Genomic DNA, 20,216 nt, shown 5'->3' on the forward strand with positions numbered 1-20,216 from the left:
ATGCTTTGCTTTGAGGACATGCACTCTGTACACACAGTTGTTTGGATCTAGGTTTAGTGTAAGTTACCAGCACTGAAATGATTGGCTGGACCCATTCAAAGTGGTTTATGCCCTGAGATTCCCACCTTGGCTTGGGTTTACACGATCACACTAATGTTGGCAACCCATATTAAAGCTCGATTCAAATGATAGTGTGAACAAGCCTAGTGTGGGGATGCAAAGATGGGTGGGAGGTGGTGAGGTTGTATAAAACCAAGTGGGGCTGAGCCTGAATAAAAGCTACAGCATTCTTCCATCAAGAAGACTAGTTTTCCAACACAGTCAGCTATCCTAATGCAAACAATACTGTTGCCAAAGTTGAACCCTGTAAGTGAATCCAGTCTTGGTCTGCACGGGGATATGAATTTGGCATATGATAACTTACTTTGCTTTATTGGGGAAGTAGTAATGACTATGAAAACAACAAATGCTGCAATGAGTCCCACCTGCTCTGCATTTGGCAGCATATGTGAGAGCTGTTTGCTCTGGCTTCCTGCCTGACTCCGAGGCAACTCCTGTTTCATAGCTTAACACAGGGCTTCCCAAAGTTGGCTCCCCAGATGTTGATGCAGTGGCCTTTTGCTGGGGTTTATGGGAGATGTAGTCAATAACATCTGGGACCCAGCTTTGAGAATCCCTGGCTAACAGCACAGTTCTGTGCAAGTCTACTCAGAAGTAAGCCCCACTGAATCCAGTAGGGCTTGCTCCAGACCAGGTGAGTGGACTGCAGCTGGAGGCCTGCTGCGCCCAGTTACCTGGGGGCAAGCCCCATCCAACACCATGGGGTTTACCACCGAGGCAGAGATATGGGAAGGCGACCTGAGCAAGGTCTCCAGCAAACAGAGAGGTGGCGCTCGATGCTCTCGGGAGGCGCTTGCTGATGCCTGGGGGCTGGCGGGCCGGCTCCCGGAAGCGAGGGGCAGGACTCGATGTATTCAGCCGGCACCTGCTCCTGCCTGGCGCCTCCTAGCAGCGGCGCGCAGGGCCTAGGCCGGAGCCTGGGCCTCACCGGAGCGAGCGAGCGCTCCCCAGCAGTCGCGATGTGGCGGAAGAGCTTGGCGGTGCTGCTGCGGAGAGCCCCGTTGCCGCTGCTCGGGAGCGGAGGCTGCCGCGGCGGCCCGTCCCGACGGCGCCTGTGGGGGCTGGGCGGGGGGCTCGGCTTGGCGCTGGGGCTGGCGGCGGCGGCGGCGGCGGCGGTGCCGGCCGAGGAAGAGCAGCAGCAGCAGCAGCGAGAGGGGCTCGCGCTGCGTCGGCGGAGGAAGGACTTCAGCCGGGCGGTCGAGAGCAGCAGGGACCTTCTCCTGCGGGTGAAGGTGGGTGGCGGGCCCCGGGGTGGCAGCAGTGCCTCTGAGCATAGGTGGAGTTCTCCCCCACCCCCCATACACACAACCTCTGTAAAAAGAGGCAGCGGAGCAAGGCGGGCGGGCAGCCCCGGCTGGAGAGAGAGAAAGCTGGCCAGTAGATGTGGCCGCCTGCGGGGATTCTGATGGGTCTTCGTGATTTAGAGGCAGAGCATGAGAAGCCCCGGGAGATCTTATTCATATTCATTCATTCATTTAACATGTTTCTATGCCGCCCCAAATTCAAGTCTCTGGGTGGTTTACAATAAAACAAATCACACACACACACACAATAAAATCAAAACTTTACAACTTAAAATTTTAAAACAATGTTAAAACACTTAAAACAGTAATTAATTAATTCTCCCCCCCCCCACTTTTTTTTCATAGGATGAAGTGGGAACCCCAGGAATAGTTGTTGGAGTTTCTGTAGATGGAAAGGAAGTGTGGTCAGAAGGTCAGTGGTGGTAATGTATGTCTTATTATCCTTGTGTGTGTGTACGTGTACGTGTACCAGTGTTCCCTCTTAACAGGGATTCCCAGATGTTGTTGACTACAACTCCCAGAATCCCCAAGCAAAAGCCATTGCAGCTGGGGATTCTGGGAGTTGTAGTCAACAACATCTGGGAATCCCTGTTAAGAGGGAACACTGGTGTATACTATAAGGCTTATCAAACTTGGATCACTGGAAGTTGATGTACTATAACAACTCCCATCTTCCCTAGCCACCACGGCTTTGAGAAACCCTGTACTGTAACATGCGATACGGTTAAGAAAACAATATTTATTAATATCTGGGGATTGGGAGACATAGCAGCTGCCTAGACAACAGGAGGAGGAAGACCCTTATTTGATTTACAATATCTGGTGTGTTGCCTTTTGTTTTGAAAACTGATCCCTCTTGCATTTGACTTGACAGTTGGAAATGCATGTTAGTCCCCCAGTTAGGAAGATGTGTATCTGAAGGTAGCCAGAGTGGCTGGCACCGAGGGGGCTACCATGGAGTCCTCTGCTTGACGGATGGGCCACTTCCATCCTCCTGAGATGCCTGCTTACTCTGATCCCATGGTCAAAGGTTGCTGCCAGGAGTTGGATGGGGTAGGGTTGCACTAGTATGTGCCCCTTGGCTGATGGCATTCTGGGAGGATGCTGTGCAGATGATTTGCGGTGTCCTCTTTGCCTCTGGTTCTTGGGCCTGTTCTTGTATTCAGGGTTTCAAAGTTAATTCCCTGAGAGGGTCTTTCTATTCTGGGAAAACAAAGATGTACTGAGTATTTAGCACAGTCCTGTCTGGATAATACACTGCTGTTGGGAATTCTGTCTTAGCTATACTTATGCTAAGAGTTGCATGGAAAGGTGAGCTCTCTTAGACATTTGTGAGCTTTCTTAAAATCCCTCTGTTCCTCAGATCCCTGCTTTTTCTACTTTTCTTCTAGCTTCTGTCTGCTCCATCTACCCTTCCCTCAGGTCCCTGTCTCTCATTCTACTGTTTACTCAGTTTCCTCTTCCCACTCAGCTTGTGAGTGGGAAGACAAAGCTTTGTTTGTTTCTGAACACTGTGTGACATTGCAGCATCAGATAGTCTGTGCCAGACATTTTATCACACACAACCTTAGCACATCACAGTAGAGAAATGTAGTGTCTGTAAATGGAGAACTTCGTGCATTTGCAAAATCTGCAAAACTTCTGTGCAGTGCAGTCTTATGCATGTGTACTCCTGTGTGGGTCCTGTGTTTAATAGGGCTTACGCTTGGGTAAGTGTACATAAAGCAATAATGTAATTAGCATTACAGAAGTGCTATATACCCCGTAGTTGCAACTTTGTAACCCCAACATTCATGTGTGTGGTTTGTGAAGCCTGTACAGGACACTAGTTCACGTGTGGCATGCTTCTGAGTTGGTTGTTCTTACTGAATGATTGCCCTTTAAGGTTGATTAGAGCTGAAGCAAGCATTTCCCTGTGTGACTTGTGAAGGAAGTCGCAGGATGCTGATTTGGGATGTTCTCTTTCTGAGATGCTTGCTTGCTTGCTTGCTTGCTTGCTTGCTACATCCCTTGATCTTGCTTGGGCAGGTCTGACTTGTACTGTGACCCAAAGTGAGGCAGTTCTGTTTGGAAATAAATTAAATTCAGTTATCTTGTCTGTGTTAGCTTTCCTCTTCAGTCAAGACAATAAAAGCAGCGTTCATATTCAGATTTATTGATATTTCCATGTTGCTACATGGAGCACATTCACCAGTGTTTGTTTTTTACTTATTTTAGTTGGGGTCTTATCTGGTCTTCACTGGAGAGTTTAGAGCTTAGTGTGGGTAACTAATTGGTCTTCCCAGTCTAACTTCATATTGATACTAGAAAAATATGTGTCCGTGGCACACAGTGTCTTTGTTCTTATCATGGTTGTCAGGGAAGTGCTAACACTGGGAACTCATTTTGTTGGACCTGACATCTGTCTGTCTTGGGGAGAGGATATCTGAAGTGTCCTAATTTGATCTTCTGTTTTTCTCAGAATTGAAGAATTGCTGTGCATGAAACAGTATTTAGCAATAACCTGTTGTTCCTTATAGGGCTGGGTTATGCTGATGTGGAAAACCGTGTGCTCTGTAAGCCAGACACAGTTATGCGAATTGCTAGCATTAGCAAATCTCTTACTATGGTTGCTGCTGCAAAGCTGTGGGAGGAAGGAAAACTGGATTTTGATGCTCCTGTGCAAAAGTATGTTCCTGAGTTTCCTGAAAAAGAATTTGAAGGCAAAAAGGTAAATGAGGCCCTTTGCAAGCATTTTTGGTAGTCGGGAATTTTTGGATATCCAGTCAAATTATCTGGAACATGCTGAATAACTTGCAGCAACTGTCTTGTCAGAGGAGTGGCGGAAACATCTGTTTTCACAACAGGTGGATATGTTTTCTTGCTAGGGGCAGGGGGCATCCTTACATTAGCATTATATCATTCAGTGTTAGCTGATCAGTGTTCTCTAGGAGTCTCCCCCCACCCCACCCCGGGCAGTCTCTCAAGTATTAGAAATTGCCAGGTGTGTTCACCTCAGTGAATTTGAGCACGTGCCTTTTAAAATTCTAGGTAATCATTACTACAAGGCTGTTAGCTTCACATTTAAGTGGAATTCGCCATTATGAAAAGGACATTGCCAAAGTAAAGGAAGAGAAGGAAAAGATTAACAGAGCCCTAAACAGTGGGAAAGATGCCCCAAAATCTGAGCAAAGAGAAAAAGAAGATAAAGGCTCTGAAAAGAGTGAGTCAGCTAAAACCAAGCATAAAGACAGAAATTCGAAAGCCGGAAAGAACAAAATTGAGTTTGAACATGAAGAATACTGTTTGAAAGAGAAATTTGATAATGTGATTGATTCACTGAATATGTTTAAGAATGATCCTTTGTTCTTTAAACCAGGTGAGTTGCAAATACCCTTGACCTACACGACTTCTTTCAGATGTATTCTCATGATGCCCAAAGGCAGCTTGCGACACTTCCCTGTTTCTTTCACAGCACCTGTTAACTGGGTAGAATGTGCTCTGCAACCCTTGCCCCAATTGAATTAAGTAGATCCCTATTTCCAGACCATTCTCTTCCTCCTATGAGTGTGGTCTCTGTTGCCTGTTTTCGTGCACAAGACACATAAATGTATCTTCTCTGCGCAGGGGGGTGCTGATTATGATCCAAACATGCAAATCTCAGATTTTTAATACCTTAAGTTAAAAGCATGAAAGTGGAAAAAATGAATTACATTGAGTTCTAAGTCTTGTACTTTACCTGCTGGGAGAGCTGCTGTTCTGCAGCTGAACGTACCTCTAACCTAGCAAAGCAAGTACATTTTCCTCACTTCCCACTTAATCATAACTTCAGCCGGTAGGTAGGGGACTTATAATGCAGTCCTGTGCATTTTGATCTGGAAGCAAGACCTACTGTGTTCAGTGGGAGTTACTCCCCGATAAGTGTTCAAAGGATTGCTGCTGAAAAGGCAGGATGTAGATCAAAGCTATCCAGTGTGTGTTCATAGCACATGTTAATGGGCCTCTCTTCTTCTCCTTCCCTTGCTTCAAGGTAGTCAGTATTTGTATTCGACTCATGGATTTACTCTTCTGAGTGCTGTTGTGGAGAGAGCCTCTGGTCATAAATTCACAGACTACATGCTGAAAATGTTTCGTGACCTGGATATGTTGGCAACCGGACTGGATGATAATGAGCCACTGATCTACAACCGATCAAGGTGAATGGCTGCACAGCGATGTCCTGTTGACCTACTGCAGCTGTTGCTCGTTTGCTTTTAGTTAAATATGAAGTAGTGCTCTTGAGTGTCCACCGCAGTGTTGAGTTCCGCTGCCACGGTGACAACGTCTGCCTACCTCTTCACATGGCACTTCTCCAGTCCAGCAGTCTTAATTATCTCTCAACCACAGCCAACTGTTTCTGGGCCCCTGGAGTTAACATAGTTGGAATCATGTTGCCCCTAGCTGATCTAGAAGTAATTTGGCCCTGCTGTGGCAGATGGCAGCTAACAAACTTGATCTTCTGGAGATGCGCCATATGAATGCCTATTCCCACATGGCACTGCTTCCAGCCACTGCAGCCTTATGTTGGCTGGGCACAAGTTGCTGAGACAATAGTGGTAAAATATGTTTTGGGAGAACAGAACCACTGTGGAGGTTCTTCATGGCCATTTGGGCTATTTGTTTCTACTTGGGGTTCAGCAGTGGGGATCACTGAACACTCTTGTCTTATCCAGAAAGGTGACCTCGGAGATGCTGACGAGCATCTAATTTTTGTAAACTGAAATAAATCTCATGGAGTAGTTGATGGAAATGGAATCCTAGGCCAGATGAAATGGGGTGGGGAGAGCGACTGCTTGGCCAACATGGATGTTCTGAAACCAGCTAATGCTGCCACCTGGTGGCACCCTTCTTGTATCGCTATGATCTGATGCCATGACCTGATGGTGCTGGCCTTGTGCATTGGGTGGTGCTGGTGCTTTGTTCAAGCAGCAAGAACAAGAGCGTGAGAGAAGTGAGCCTACGTGTAGCATTGGGATGATAAATCCTTCTTAGCTTCTCTTCCTGTATCTGCAATGGCTTTGACCACAAACATGTCCACATGGTTTAAATTTGTGAGGATGGCTTCTTTGAAGCAGGTAGTATCTCTTCTTCCTTCCCCCACAGTGTGTGAAGTGTTTCTGTGTTCTAGAGCTTCCATGGCTAGGTTATTTCCTGGCATCTTTGCCCCCTGTTGAAACGTAAGAACAGCTCTGCTGGATCAGGCACAAGGAAGCCCATCTAGTCCATCCCCGTTTCACACAGTGGCCCACCAGATGCCTCTGAGGAGCCCACAGGCAAGAGGGCTTCCACCTTTTATAGTTCTAAAATTTGAAAGAACAGGTTTCTGTAACTCTGCTAGGAGGAAGAAAAGCTGGACAAGTGCCATCTTTTGTTGACACTGAATCAGAAAGAATAGGACTGGCCCTGTTGGTGTGTCACAGTCTTGTGCAAAACACTCATTGGGGTGTTTTTGAAGGTCCAGCCCTTCTCAGTAAAACGAAGCAGCTTCAGCAGCATAACAGGTGACGGGGTGCAACCACAAGCAGCACCCTCCTCTTGTTCCAGTAGTGATGTGTTTAGAAAACCAAAGCAACTCCATTTTACGTAGAAAACCTCAGTCTGACTTAAAGTAACCCAAACCCAAAACTCAGGGACATGATTTGCAACACTGTCTTTACAATTGCCGTCATTACCTCTCTCTAGTTAGAAAAGTATCAATAAAACTGCTAGCAGTTAGATTCCCAGGCAGGGAAAACCAGATCTAACCAAATAAGGGGGGATCACCTGCGAATTCACATCAGTAGGAAGGAGTTCACATCCCCTTGCCTGGCACTCACTCTCTGTGCTTTCCAGCCTTGCTTTCCAACAATCGGGGCTAGACCTCTTTAAAGACATGGATTATTCTCAAGAAATGAAATTCTTCCCTGACCCATGGCATGCAGAGAGCCTGGCTAACTTCACGTGCTCTGTCACTCTGCCTTTGGAGGTGCTGCAGCTGTTCTCCAACTCAGGTCATCTGCTTAGGAATTCTCCTACCTGGGGTAAGGGCACCCTCAGAGCAGGAATTGGACTTCAAGCCCCACTCATCGAGCATCCTGTCACTGCTGCCCCCTTTGGGGTGGAGGTGGGTGGGTTCTTGTTTAGTTTCTACTGCTCTAGCACATCTGCCAAGTACTTAACACACTGATTGCATTTCTTGCTGAAGTAGCTTCTTGCTGAGACCTGGATCTGGGCATCAGTGAGTCTGGTAAACAGTTTTGGGTACTGGTTGATAACTGGGTAAAGTCTCAATTAAAATGACTTTGTTGCATAGCTCCTGGGCTCACTGTCCATTGCATAACCTACAAGATACTCTTGAAATAAAATTGGTCCTTTCCTTGGTGGATAACTAGCCTTATTTCTGCTTACAGATATTACATCCACAACAAGAAAGGCCATCTAGTCAACGCACCCTATGTGGACAACTCTTACAAGTGGGCTGGAGGTGGTTTTGTGTCCACAGTGGGTGACCTTGTGAAATTTGGAAATGCCATGCTGTATGGCTATCAACTTGGGCAGTTGGAAAACCTCCCCACCAGCCTTCTTCCTGGGTATCTCAAGCCCAGCACCATAGCAATGATGTGGACACCAGTGCCCCAAACAGACCTTCCTGGGTCCAGAAGTGATAAATATGGGATGGCCTGGAGGGTCATGGAGAAGAAGCAGGAATGTGGCTTTTGCAGGCAGGAGCGATACTGTGCCACCCACAGTGGGAGGGCAGTAGGAGCAAGCAGCGTCCTGCTTATCCTTCCGGAGGAAGGGGCCTTGGAGGCTCCAAAGGGTAGCCCCCAGGTGCCCCCACAGGGTGTGGTGGTCTCCATTATTTGTAATATGCAGGCTGTTTCCCTCTTAAGCACTGCCTTAAATATTGCAATGGAATTTGAGAAGGACAAGTTAGCACAAAATGCTGATAAAAACAGCTCCTCGCAGGACTGAGCAAGATTCCTACAGAAATGTTGAAATTGATGTGTGCAGATCAGTGTCCATAGCACCCAAAAGAAGTGCCACCCTATTCTCCATCAGCTGTGCTGCATTAAACTCTCCACTCAGGGAGCAGCCGTGTGGGTCTGAGGATGCCTCATTGAAGAAGGAAAGGAGCTTGACGATATTTCTCCAGTGCAAGTGGCCAAACACACACACACAGCCATTACTTTCCCATCAGAAGCCAAACTAGGTGCCAGTCCTATAACGCTTCCTCTTCTTTCTTTGCTGCAGACTGAGTAAACGTCATCTAAGATGCACAAAACATCTTCCTGGGTATCTTGAAGAACCTGTGTGGCCTTCTTCAAGGCTTTTCCCTCTTCAAAATTGTAATTGAAACCTTGACAGTGATGGTGAAAGCACAGGGGATGGCAACCACGCCCAGTGTCCCTTGGCCAGGCAGTCACCATCCCAGCAGGGAAGAGAGGATCCAATGGCCATCCATGCACAATGTTGGTGTAGCACACAGGTGCGAGCTCTTGATGAGGACTAGAACACAAGAACAGCCTCTCCATTAGCTCCTTAGGCACAGCCAAGAGAGACGTGGATGAGTCAACTGCCACCTTGCCTGGCTGAGGAGAGAAATCCACTAAAGAGAACTGCTGGTATGATGGGCTTGACTCTAAAATAGATCTTCAGCAGAGGACCTTGGATCGGAGGATTGTGTGCTCACAACTGCACTCCCCAGGCATTGCTCACCGCTGCCGTTGTGCAGGACTTTAATTGCTCACTGTGGTCTGAAAATAGGGCAGCAAGCTGTACTATTTAACCCATCACTGCAGGTTTGATTCTCAAAAAGGTCAGAGGCAGCTTTTTGAAGCTTTAAGAGATGCTTACAAAGTTGGTCAAAGATTGCAATCAGTGTGCATTTACTTGAGAGTAAGTCCCATTGAATTCATGGGTCTTGCATCTGAGCAAACATGGATGGGTTGAGGTTAGAAGCCTTTTCACCAGGTTCAGTTCTCAAAAGCTAGCAATGTCATGCTGGAGTCGGCCCTGAAAGGTCCTATTCTTAGTGATTTTCGCCTCCCCATATTCCTCTGTACTACCTAATAGGGTGTCCTTGATTCCCTCTACATTTTCTTTGGCGTGCCTGTCAACAGTCTGGAGAGGCTGCTGTCAGCTCGGCTGCCTTCTGTATCCTGCCCTTGGACTTTGGAAAACTGATTTCATATCTTGTATGTCCTCACTAGTGGATTTTCCTCTGAACCTTTGTCCTGCCTTTGTAGAGGATGAGAGCGAGGAATGACTTAAGGGCTTGATCTGGCCACTTCCTCTTTCCCACAGATCACCTTTGCTAGCTTGTTGGGAGATCTTCAGCCTTTTATTTGACCACCCTCTTGCTGCTTGAAAGCGGCAGGCCTGGCCAGCTGCTCCTCTTGCTTCTCCTATCTTAGTCTCCAGTCACATCAAGGCCTGCCATTGGCAAATTAGGCTCTTCCTGTTTGGAGGATGGCCCAGATGCAGCTTTGCCAGGAGACCCAGATCATTGCTCGTACTTCCTTACGAAACAATTGTTTGAAAACAAAATCTTAGACCACTCCATGGACATCTGTTTCGCAGTATAGGGGCGGTGTTAAAGGCACTTCTAACTACTGTTTGAGTAGCTCAAACAGTAATAAACATTATCAAACAGGATAAACATTATCACTTTTAATATTTTTTTCTTGGCTGCAACCTATACTTGTTTGAAAGCCAAGAAAGAGGGGATTTTATAAGCACCTCGATAAAGTTGTATAACCAAGGAAGACTCCTGGAGAGAGTAGGTTATAAAATGGATTATCTGAATTGTTTTTCTTGCTCTTCCGTGTTAGGTGCCAAATTGGGAAGTCTAACCACAGTATTTTGGTCCTGGTGCTAAGTGGTTTATTTTGTCATTTCTGGCTTTCATCCAGTTGTGCAGGTAAAATACTGGATCACCTTGGGGTGGGGGTGCACCGTGGCCAGCCTGATGCTCTCACCACAGAAAATTGTGGCTGGGGATAATGGGTATTGTAGTACAACAGTAGCTGGTGAGCTTCAAATAGGCCCTGACCTAAACCATGTTAAGAGTATCTATCCCACCACCACCCACTTATTTCTCTGGCAGCCTGACATTTGACTGAATTATGTTGATTCCTAATAAGGTAGGAATGATTGTGACTGGCCTTGTGTATGCCTTAATAAACTTTTTATATTGCTGACTGGTCAAGTGGCACTTTCTGTCTTTGTTTCTAACTGAATCTGCCTTTGAGTGGTGTAGACTATGGAATCCAAGATATCAACTAACTTAATTTTTAGTAATTTCAAAATGTGCAGAGCCATGCTTGCAAATCCTACGTTCAACACCAGAAGTGGTAACTTCTGTAGAAACATGAGGCAAGACCTGAGTGCTGCTGAACTTACACAAATAGGTTCACAAGAATGAATTTTGTAGTTAAAGTTCTATAGCTAAGAAATCGTTAATCTCCCTGCTTCATCTAAGGAACTGTTGATTCTTTAAGGACAGTAAGACAACTCAAATTCTTGCAGATTTCATATCAAGTATTTTATTGATTCTGATGCAAATAAACTTAAGCACAAATACAGATTCAGTTGGGGAAAGGATGCATCCACTAATGATCAACTGCAAAGATTCTTTCTAGCTCTGATAGAAGTTGTTTATAGTGCTAATACTAAACATTTGTATAGCACTTTGAATGTCAAAGCACTTCATGTGTATTATCTTATCCTTACAACAATCCAGGTGCTCCTGTCTCAAGTCTTAGCGCAGCTAGTTTTCCTGACTGCCTAATACAGGTGATTAACAGAGTGGAAGAAGGTGGACACGGGTGCAGTCCAAGGTCAGAGAAGGAAAGCAAGGAAAGTTTTTGGAAGTTCAATGTACATAATTTAGCTGTCAGATTAACAGCAATGCAGGCAGGCTCCAGAAGTTTCTGGAGAGATGTCTGATTGAACTGACAGGAACTAGTATCGGCACCTACTTTGCATTTCTTGTGGGCAAAGTTTTACTGAAACAAGATGTGAGCTGTGCAGCATCTTGCATAGCTCTTACTCAGTTCATGTATATTTGCATGCCAGAAATTCCTGAGAGACTAGGCCCCCAATCTGCAAAGCTACCAGGCTTGCAATACACAGCTTTTGCAAACTTATCGCTTAAATTTTTTGGCTATAGTAATCAGCCACTCATTTATGAGAAGAAAGATAGAGTTATGTGTTCAAATGATTGCTATAAGCAAGATCCCTTGCTATTCAATATTCATTGTATAATAAAAACTATAAAAATAGTAGTTATTCCTGAACATACAGGAAAAATCTGCACAGTAGCACAAGAGGTCCACCCTTGCTGTTTTTTATTTTTCCCCAAAGCCAAACATAATTAACTTGCTCAATTAAGCAGCCATGTCCAACAGAGAAGGCTTCCAGTCGTGGTCAACATCAACAAAACCATTCAATGTTGCTTTCTTCTAAAGGAGCAGCCTGGGGGAAAAGAACAGACTATGAAATCCAAAAAGAGATGTTATTGTCAAGGCTCATTACTATGAAAATGAGAAATCCCATCTGCAAACATTCTGAACACACATCTGTCCTTTGAGAACTCCACAAAATTTTGCCTCCCTTGCCAAACTGCACTTCTGATAGGCAGGCTTTTCCTAATGGTTTGCTTCGTTTGATCTCTGAAGTTTAAACCCATTGCTGTCATGGGGGTGGAAGCAGGAATCGTGGAGGAACGGGATTGTTCCTCCATCGGAGCTCTTCAAATACTTCATCATCCTATACAACTTCAGTGCAACTCTTTCAGCAAGGAAGTTTTCCAGCATTAGTTTACTCCTAATATCTTGTGTCTAAGAAGCACAGTAGGTAGACAACCAGGAGATCTTTCATGTGTTAACTTTTAGTAAATGCTGTATTCTTTGGTAATGTTGACAGTCCCTCTAGCTATGGTTCTGCCAGAGTTCCAGTTACAGAATATACTCATGAAGTTGCTTATTTCTTTTTGTATCCTAAACTACAAGCCGTTTATATAAAAGGTAAACCAACCTGAGTGCTTTGATGGAAAGGTGATGTATAAATGTTGTAGGACAATCTATAAAGGGGGCTAAAAAGGCTTCTGCACTTAGAGGGTGTGTTTCCTTTGGAACGCAAGGCAGCAGAGCCAGACTGCTTGCTTGGCCATTCCGCTTACTATGGCTGGCCAGCCTGGGTTGGCACTCTTGAATGCAAAGACCTGGATTTTTCTAGCCCACCACGCCCCACAGTCCAAGACATCATCTTGTAGATCTCATGTTTTCCTGTTTCTGCAAATGCAACCTTCCAAGTTCTGCAGACAAAACCCCCCTTTCAGCTTTTATAAAGCCTGAAGATTGAGTATACTACTGGAATGCTAAGGTCATGCCACAAGTGAGATGGGTAGCTAGATGCTGTCCCTTACCTTCCGTGAGTCTGGCTTTGCCTCCTGTTGGTTGGCACAAGACAGTCGAGCAGCCTACGCATGGCACCACCATCTGGGCATGGCTGAAGACTGTGGTGATCTTGTAGCATCCTGAATTTAAGAGTATACATTTATGGTAGCAAGAGAACAACTAGGTAAGCAGTGGGCAGTAGAAGGATGAGATCCAACAGGAGCCCACCTGTTAAGGTCCTCCAGGGAGGTCCTTCTGTGTCCCTCCAACATCTTATGCCCAGACACATGACAAGGCCCTTTTTGGTGGCTGTGCTTGAGTTTTGCAACTCCCTACACTGACAACCTTCTGCCATGCATAAAAACCATTCTCCTTGATGTATATTTTTAGTCTCTCTTTATTTTTAAATTAGCATTTTATTGTGTTAATCTGCAGTTGTGAGCTGCCTTAGACATTGTGTAGGGAACAGCAGGATATAAGCTTTTAATAAATAAAGCTGCTGGAGGTCATGCTAAGGCTGGTATGCAATGCATGGGATCTTCATGGATCCTTGCAACCATGGTATACTGTATGCACACTTGCAGATGTCCATAACAGACTTTTAAAAAATGTAATTCAAATAAAGTCCCCCTGAAAATCTGAACCAAGTATGTTTCATTTTTGACACCAGGCTGAATGAGATCCAAACAGTCCTGAGTATCTCAATTTGGCTTCTTTTTAAGAAGACAGACATTCAATATTGCTATGCACCTCCCTCTACTTTGCATCAATAAAGATGTTTATTTTAGCAGTTGGAACCTTCTTCCAAACCTCCTTCCCTGCACTAGAAAGGCAACGAAGAGGATTGCCCTCCTGCAACTCGTGACACAGGAGGCTTCCACTCCCTTGTCCCTAGTTTGGTGAGGCGCTCCATGCACAAATTGGTCCTCTGTGCGGATTCTGTACCTGCTCTATTTCAAAATGTTTTGCATTTGTATAACACTTTGGTACAGCAAAGCACTTCACACACTATCTCGAGGATATAATCCTCAAAACAACCCTCCAACTATTATCACTGATTTGCATTGCAGCAAGGGGGCTGAGGCTGGGGGGGGGTGGCTTGCTTAAGGCTACCTAATAAGTTCATGGCAGAGAAGAGATTCAAAATGTTCATTTCCCAACAACTTCAGAGTGCTCAAGGAAGAGGACTCTTGCTTTCTTCTCTGGCGGGGATAGTGGCAGGTGGCCTCAGCTTTTTCACTCTAAAAGAGCAATAGGCCTTGAAGGGCCAAACCTTTGTGGCACATTTCAAATCCTCAAACAAGGCATGTAGATTGGATGCTTCAGAAATGTGCAGCCCAAGCATCAGCATGTTTACTCGGCATTCAGTCTCACAAAGTGTGTCTAAGACTGGAGACTTCATCTGTAAACATTTTTTCACTGTGTTTTGCACACAGATGGGACATGTAAATTGTTTTACATCCACACAATGTCTCTTTAATCAAACTTCCAAGTAAACCGCCCTGAGCCTTTTGGAAGGGCTGTATAAAAGTTTTAATAATAAATAAATAAACCTTTAGAAGGGAGCTATTTGAGCAATTTGGTCTTCTGAATAAACTGTTACAATAAGTAGCTGCAATGTTTCAAAAGTAGAAGTAGCAAACATACTACCTCAGCAAATGTTACACTGCCAATAGACCAGCAGTGGTTATTCAAAACTGCAGAAGAAAGCAAAGATGTTTCCCTCCAAGTAGAATTGGGCTTTGTTTTTCTGTGTAATGCTGGCCTTTTTATACTACAAGTATCCTAGCCAAGTATATTGATACCAATTTTTTTTAACAACATGTATTTGTTTCTGATAATATTAATTGCCGGATGTAGGAAATCAATCTTACAACTAAGAGATTTACAAAATGATTGAAAATTGCAGAATTGTTTAACTTTTTAATTAAAAGGCAGGACTAATAAAAGTTAACCTTCAATAAACAGGCATTATTTAGGGCCTATTTGAATGCTGCAACCAACAAGGTAACAAAAATGGATTGATTCTAGGTTCCATCTGGGGGAGCCTGTTGCTCTGTCCTGTAGGATGGAGCCTGAGCTAGCTCAAGCAGGAAACAGTGAAGAGAATGAGACCAACCCATGTATTCCTTCCTCAGCAACGATCCTTCCTGTGGTTCATAACATTAAAACAATTACCTGGACACTTGACATCCATGAAGTAGGAATTTGGGCTTTGTACCAGACGCTTTTTTTTGTGTTTTCTCTTTTCTCCTTCCATGGATGGATAAATTAAGTCTCTAGCCAGCTGCACAAGATACCAAAGGCAAGTTATTGCACTGAATATAATGGATATTTATATACCGCTTTTCAAAGTTCCCAAAGCAGTTTACATAAAATATAAATTTGAATTGATTATCAGGCTGGCTTTTCCTCTCAAAACTGCCCTGAACCATTTTGGTGTCCAAAGCAGAAAATCCAAAACAACATCCCTCATGTAGGGCACAGCGCACCTCACTGAAGTGAACAGAAGTTGTGTAAGATTACAGCACTTGCTCTTGTAACTCCCAGTCACTTATGTAGAACAACTTCCACTTGAATGTTTACTGAATACTTTGTTTTTTAAAGAAAGCAGTATATAAACATTTGTTGTCGTAGAAGAAGAAGAATGTGCCCCCCCCCCGGCCAGATCTGTCTATCTCCTACTTTGTTATCTTTAATAGTAGCCAGAATCTACCACCTCCAGCAGCTGCCTCTTGTTATCCCTAGTGCTAGCCTAATATTCAAGAATCTCAACCTCATGAGCACTACTCAAACATTTACCATCTGGCAGGAGACATAACATGAACACTAACTCACAGGATGCCTCTGAATACTGGTAGCAGGAGAGTAACAGTAGGAGAGAAGGCATGCCCTCGACTCCTTCCAGCGCATCTTGTGGGCCACTGGGTGAAACAGGATGCTGGACCACATGGGCCTTGGGCCTGATCCAGCAGGGCTGTTCTTATACTGAATTTGCTCAGATCCTACCATTAGCCAACTGTGAAAGAGTAGCAAACAGGGAGTGCCAGATCCGAGAAAGTGTGCACTGAATAATTGAAAAGAGAGAAGTTTATCCTTGGATGGCCCCTCATGGATTCTAAAATTAGCCACTGTAACAGCAGCTGGACTTCTCCTGCAGCTGACGGCAAAAGGAACCAGTGCACTTGCAGCGCAGGGGGAAGTCTGAAGAACGGCTTCTGCTTGACCCCAATGCCTCCAAATGCAGTCTGGAAGAATTAAGCTGGAAAGGGCTCCAGCGAGGAAACTGCCAAAACAAAAAAGGCCGCCTCGCGTGTCCTTGAGGCCGGCCCACTCAGCCTTTCTCCCCAGTTCAGCAGCGGCGTGCTTGGCTGGCTTCGAGAGGATCGTGTCCCTTTCCACGCTTCTCGTGCACCAAGTGCCCCCCCCCCCCGCCACTCCTTGCTAGTAGAACATGCTTGATCTGGGAGCAAGAGCTCTGAGCTGGGCTGGATTTGTGGAAGCCCTAAGGGGGGGGGGGCGAGGGCCAGAGATTTCACGCCCTTCCCACCAGGGACTGCAGAGAAATCTGACAAGGCTCCACTGCAGGGCAGGATGGCTCTTCTGCAGGGAGGCCAACAATGTCACCTGCTTGGGAATGGAAGCGCCCGGCTCCTCCCCGCTCCCCGAGAAAAGGGCACTGCTTGATTGCGCAGCCGGACTCTTGCAGGGGCTCCCCGTGTGGTGGTTACTCTTTATTAATAATAATAAGTAATCATATACAGCCTGATGGGGGCGGGGTGAGGCAGGGTCAGGAGGGGATTTAAATGACACCTGATGGGGGGCAAAAGGAGAGGCCAAGGCTTTCTAGGGCCCTCTTGGGGGGCCCCTCGCCCCTCCACCCCCCCCACCAGGGATAGGCCACGCCCCCTCGCCCACAGGCAGCGCTTGGGCTCCTCCTCCTCCTCTCCCGGCCCCGCCGCCGCCGCCGCCAACTCACGGGCATGTTTGTGGCTGGTTCCCGTTCCCCGCCTTCCCTCCGCCTTTGCTGCCTGAAGCGCTTCTTCGCACAGCGACGCCCCGCCCCGCGGCCCAGGCCCGTTTCCAAGGTAACGCCCACTTCCTGGAAACCTTCTAGGCGCCGTCAACCTGCGCAGCTCTATGGTACGGCGGCCGAGCCGGAGTCGTCGCGCTGCCCGCGGGTCGGCCTCGTCGCTCGCAGCCTCTGAGTCTGAAAGCTCGCAAGCCGGAGCGGGCCGGGCGCTTCTTCCCGATCTCGGGTCTCCGCTTGCTTTCCCCGCCCGCCGGCGGGGCTCGAGCCAGCTGAGTGGCCATGGCAAGGTTTATTTATTCTGTATTTAAAATATTTATGCCCCGCCCCTCCCGTGCAACTACTGCTCGGGCGGCTCACAACAGTAAGATAGACACACGATACAATAAAAGTAACCACATTAACTAAATTAAACAAACCAACAAAAATAAATAAATGGGAGCATTAAAAAGCTCCAAATGGAACATAAAATGGAGTATTAATTTGCCACTTTAAAAGTTGTGATTTAAGATGTTTTTTAAAGCACTGAGGCAGGGAGCATGGCGAAGCTCTTCAGGGAGGGCATTCCAAAGCCGAGGGGCCACCACTGGAAAGGCCCTGTCTCTAGTCCCCGTCAACTGGATCTCTGTTAGTGGCAGGGCCATGAGCAGGGCCTGAGATAACAAGCGGAGGCCCTGGCCACAAGCCGTTTAGGGCTTTAAAGGTCAATACCAGCCCCTTGAATCTAGCCCAGAAGCGGACTGGTAGCCAATGAAGCTGATGCAGGATATGTGTAATACTTGTGAAGCGATTTTCACCCACAAGCATCCTTGTGGTAGCATTCTAAAGCAGCTGAAGCTTCCCAACAGTCTTCAAGGGCAGCCCCACGTAGAGCGCATTGCTGTAGTCTAATCTGGATGTTACCAACGCATGAGTGACTGAAGTCAGGTCCGACTTCTCCAAGTAGGGTCGGTCGCAGCTGGCGTGCCAGCTGTAGTTGGTAAAAGGCACTTCTGCACACTGCTGCCACCTGCGCCTCCAAGGACAGTGTTGGTAACTCAGGTTGAGTGACAAGCTCTTCTCCTAACCAATCAGTGCAAAGTGAATGGCCGGGTGCCCCTCCCTTTGGCTGAATAGCAAACCAGGGGGAGGGTGCTTGGTTGATTTGATAATAATAAAAAATAGAAACTTACTTAGCCACTTCATAACAAATTGTTCTCTGGGAGGCTTGCAACACAACTTTAGAACATAATATGTTGCAGCAGGGCTTCTCAAACTTGGGTGCCCAGAAGTTGATGGACATCATCCCCAGCCCCTTAGCACCTTTCTGGCAAAGTGGGTTACAATTAGGGTTGCCAACATTTCATTGCCCAAATAAGGGGCGCCAAGAGGGGGGAAGTATGTGGGTGGAAGAGGGAAATCTGAGTAGTAACAGCACTGTTTGTGTTTTAGCCACTTTCAACTTAAACTGGTTACAGCTTAGATGGCTTCTCCTTTGCTTGATATAACCATGGTTAGCCGAACTGGGTGTGTTGTAATTTTATCTTCTAGAAAGAGAAGTATTGTGATCCAGTAATGATAGGTTTCACACATGAGCACTACCCAGTAATTATTGCTTGCATGATTTTCATGATCCTGATGCTTGGAGAATGGTCAGTTCGTTAGCCAATCCTTGATGGCTATTAAAGTTAATGCTTTCGTTAATGTCCCCAGGATTGGACTGTTGGCAACCTTAGCAGCAACTCACCAGAAGAAGCACACAGAGTACTCTGGTAGGGAGGGAGACAGGAAAGGAGTTGAAAGGCTTCCGGCCCTCAACCCACCACTGCCCCATGGCACCAAATTGAAGCGCCAAAAACTTCAAGAATTCTAACTGCACCATGTGTGTCGGGGTGAGCTGAGCAGGTCTCCCCAACCCCCGTGGTGGCAGTGGTGGCATCGGCGGGCATTGCTGGAGTGGCTGCCGGGCTTGACCGTTTGGCCCAGTGGCCCTTGAGAATTGCGAGGAAGCTCCCGTGCGCCTGCACAGTTACCCTCTGTTCTAATTGTGCAGGCGCGCCAGAGCTTGCTTGCCGTTCTCAAGGGCCGCTGGGCCCAAACAGTCAAGCCCAGTGGCTGCTCCCGCTTCACCCACCAATGCCCACGGGGGTAGGGGAAGCCTGCTTGGGTCACCACCCCACATCCCGGCTGCGCACATGGCATGGCTAGAAGTCTTGAAGTTTTCAGCACCGCCGGGCAGTGGCAGGGTGGGGTGGCGGCAGGAGGACCCCCTGGACCTTTGGGTGCCGCGGTTTGAAAAATGCAGATTTAACTTTTAAAAGAATTTAACTTTTTGATTTGAACTCGCTGGTGGGGGGTGTCCAAAGCCCTTCAGGACCGGGCACCAAAATTATCTAGGTGCACCCCCTGTCCGGCCCGCATGGAAGCTGGCTGGGAAATGAAGCCAGGCGGGCCAGGCTGGGCCTTCCAGATGCTGGCCATGCCCCCTGCATGTGTCACACGCAAGGAGCGTGTCTGGTGCGTGGTGGTGGGGTTGCTGGGCAGAGGGGCAAATCCCCAACCTCCTCTCCCCTAGCTATGTGCCTGCGGTGAAGCAAGCACTTTACCGACTGGAGAGGCTGAGGAAGGGGTTGCCCATGGCTCCTGGATCAGTGCTGCATTGGAGGGGAAAGGGGCATGGCTGGCATGGGTGTGCCTGGCCTGCTGCCAGCAACCTTGCTACCCCCTTCTCCAAGTGCTTCCTGTTCAGCAAGCAGTGGTGCTAATTGGGGGGTACTGCCACTGCAAAAGGTCCTTCCATGAATGCCACTGTGGATGCTGTCCAATGAGATATACATATACGCATACACATACTCCTGCCTGCCTAGGATAATACTCCATGCATCTGATTAAGTAGACTGTAGAAGTTAAACATAAACCCCACAGAAGTTTATGTTGCAATACGTGTGCTAATCTTCAAAATGCTACAAGACATTTGTGTATTCTGCAGACATTCATGTATTCTGTTACATGTATATTCATGTAACAGAATATATCTGGTAAGATAATGCCATATGAACTGCTTCTTCAGACTTGGAGAGGTATTCACTTTCTTGCTCCTTCTTACCTTTCCCCTTGACTTTCACAGCATGATCTACTTTGCAAACTGTAGTGTTTGGATCCTTGCTTACTCTCCAAGTGGAGTTTTACATCTCTTTCATGATCCCACCCCCCTTTTAAAACAATTTTTGCACAGGGCATTGCTGCCTCCTTTGTTTTGAACGCTTGGCTGGCTGAGATCTGGTCTACTCAGTCCCTCTCAGTTTGTAAGAAACAACTCAAGTCAATGCTCATTAGTTTTTAGAAGACAGATACATTCCAGACCTGTAGGCAGGACCGTGTTTA

The 20,216-nt window shown here is 46.6% G+C and overlaps 3 protein-coding genes across 3 annotated transcripts in view; 2 read left to right on the forward strand and 1 right to left on the reverse strand.

Annotated features, from left to right (window-relative positions):
* The first annotated feature begins 274 nt into the window (after positions 1-274).
* LACTB (lactamase beta) lies at positions 275-10,627 on the forward strand. The gene is made up of 6 exons (XM_053271882.1): positions 275-1,352; positions 1,770-1,836; positions 3,944-4,134; positions 4,455-4,782; positions 5,434-5,599; positions 7,832-10,627. Exons 1-6 carry the CDS (start codon positions 969-971, stop codon positions 8,394-8,396), a joined length of 1,701 nt encoding a protein of 566 aa, XP_053127857.1. The 5' UTR covers positions 275-968; the 3' UTR covers positions 8,397-10,627.
* A 326-nt stretch (positions 10,628-10,953) lies between these two features.
* On the reverse strand, positions 10,954-16,945 carry RPS27L (ribosomal protein S27 like). Its single transcript, XM_053271885.1, has 4 exons — positions 16,803-16,945; positions 15,002-15,110; positions 12,853-12,963; positions 10,954-11,900 (listed from the first exon to the last, which is right to left on the reverse strand). The coding sequence occupies exons 1-4, from the start codon at positions 16,806-16,808 to the stop codon at positions 11,872-11,874; spliced, it is 255 nt and encodes an 84-aa protein (XP_053127860.1). The 5' UTR covers positions 16,809-16,945; the 3' UTR covers positions 10,954-11,871.
* Positions 16,918-20,216, forward strand: part of RAB8B (RAB8B, member RAS oncogene family) — a 53,062-nt gene continuing 49,763 nt past the window's right edge. The window contains exon 1 of the mRNA XM_053271883.1: positions 16,918-17,138. Within this exon, the coding sequence (XP_053127858.1) occupies positions 16,964-17,138 (175 nt within the window). The 5' untranslated portion in view covers positions 16,918-16,963. The remainder of the gene's footprint in view (positions 17,139-20,216) is intronic.

Source organism: Hemicordylus capensis, chromosome 10, assembly GCF_027244095.1.
Source record: "Hemicordylus capensis ecotype Gifberg chromosome 10, rHemCap1.1.pri, whole genome shotgun sequence".
NCBI lineage: Eukaryota > Metazoa > Chordata > Lepidosauria > Squamata > Cordylidae > Hemicordylus > Hemicordylus capensis.

Bases quoted from the DNA above. Each gene is read 5' to 3' on its own strand.
- LACTB (XM_053271882.1), top strand. From the start codon at position 969: ATGTATTCAGCCGGCACCTGCTCCTGCCTGGCGCCTCCTAGCAGCGGC. The intron at 4,135-4,454 runs GTAAATGAGGCC...TTAAAATTCTAG, and splicing joins AAGAATTTGAAGGCAAAAAG to GTAATCATTACTACAAGGCT. The intron at 5,600-7,831 runs GTGAATGGCTGC...TTCTGCTTACAG, and splicing joins CTGATCTACAACCGATCAAG to ATATTACATCCACAACAAGA.
- RPS27L (XM_053271885.1), bottom strand. The intron at 12,964-15,001 runs GTAATTGTTTTA...TCTTAAATTCAG, and splicing joins CATGGATGTCAAGTGTCCAG to GATGCTACAAGATCACCACA. The intron at 11,901-12,852 runs GTAAGGGACAGC...CTTTTCCCCCAG, and splicing joins CAAAGCCAGACTCACGGAAG to GCTGCTCCTTTAGAAGAAAG.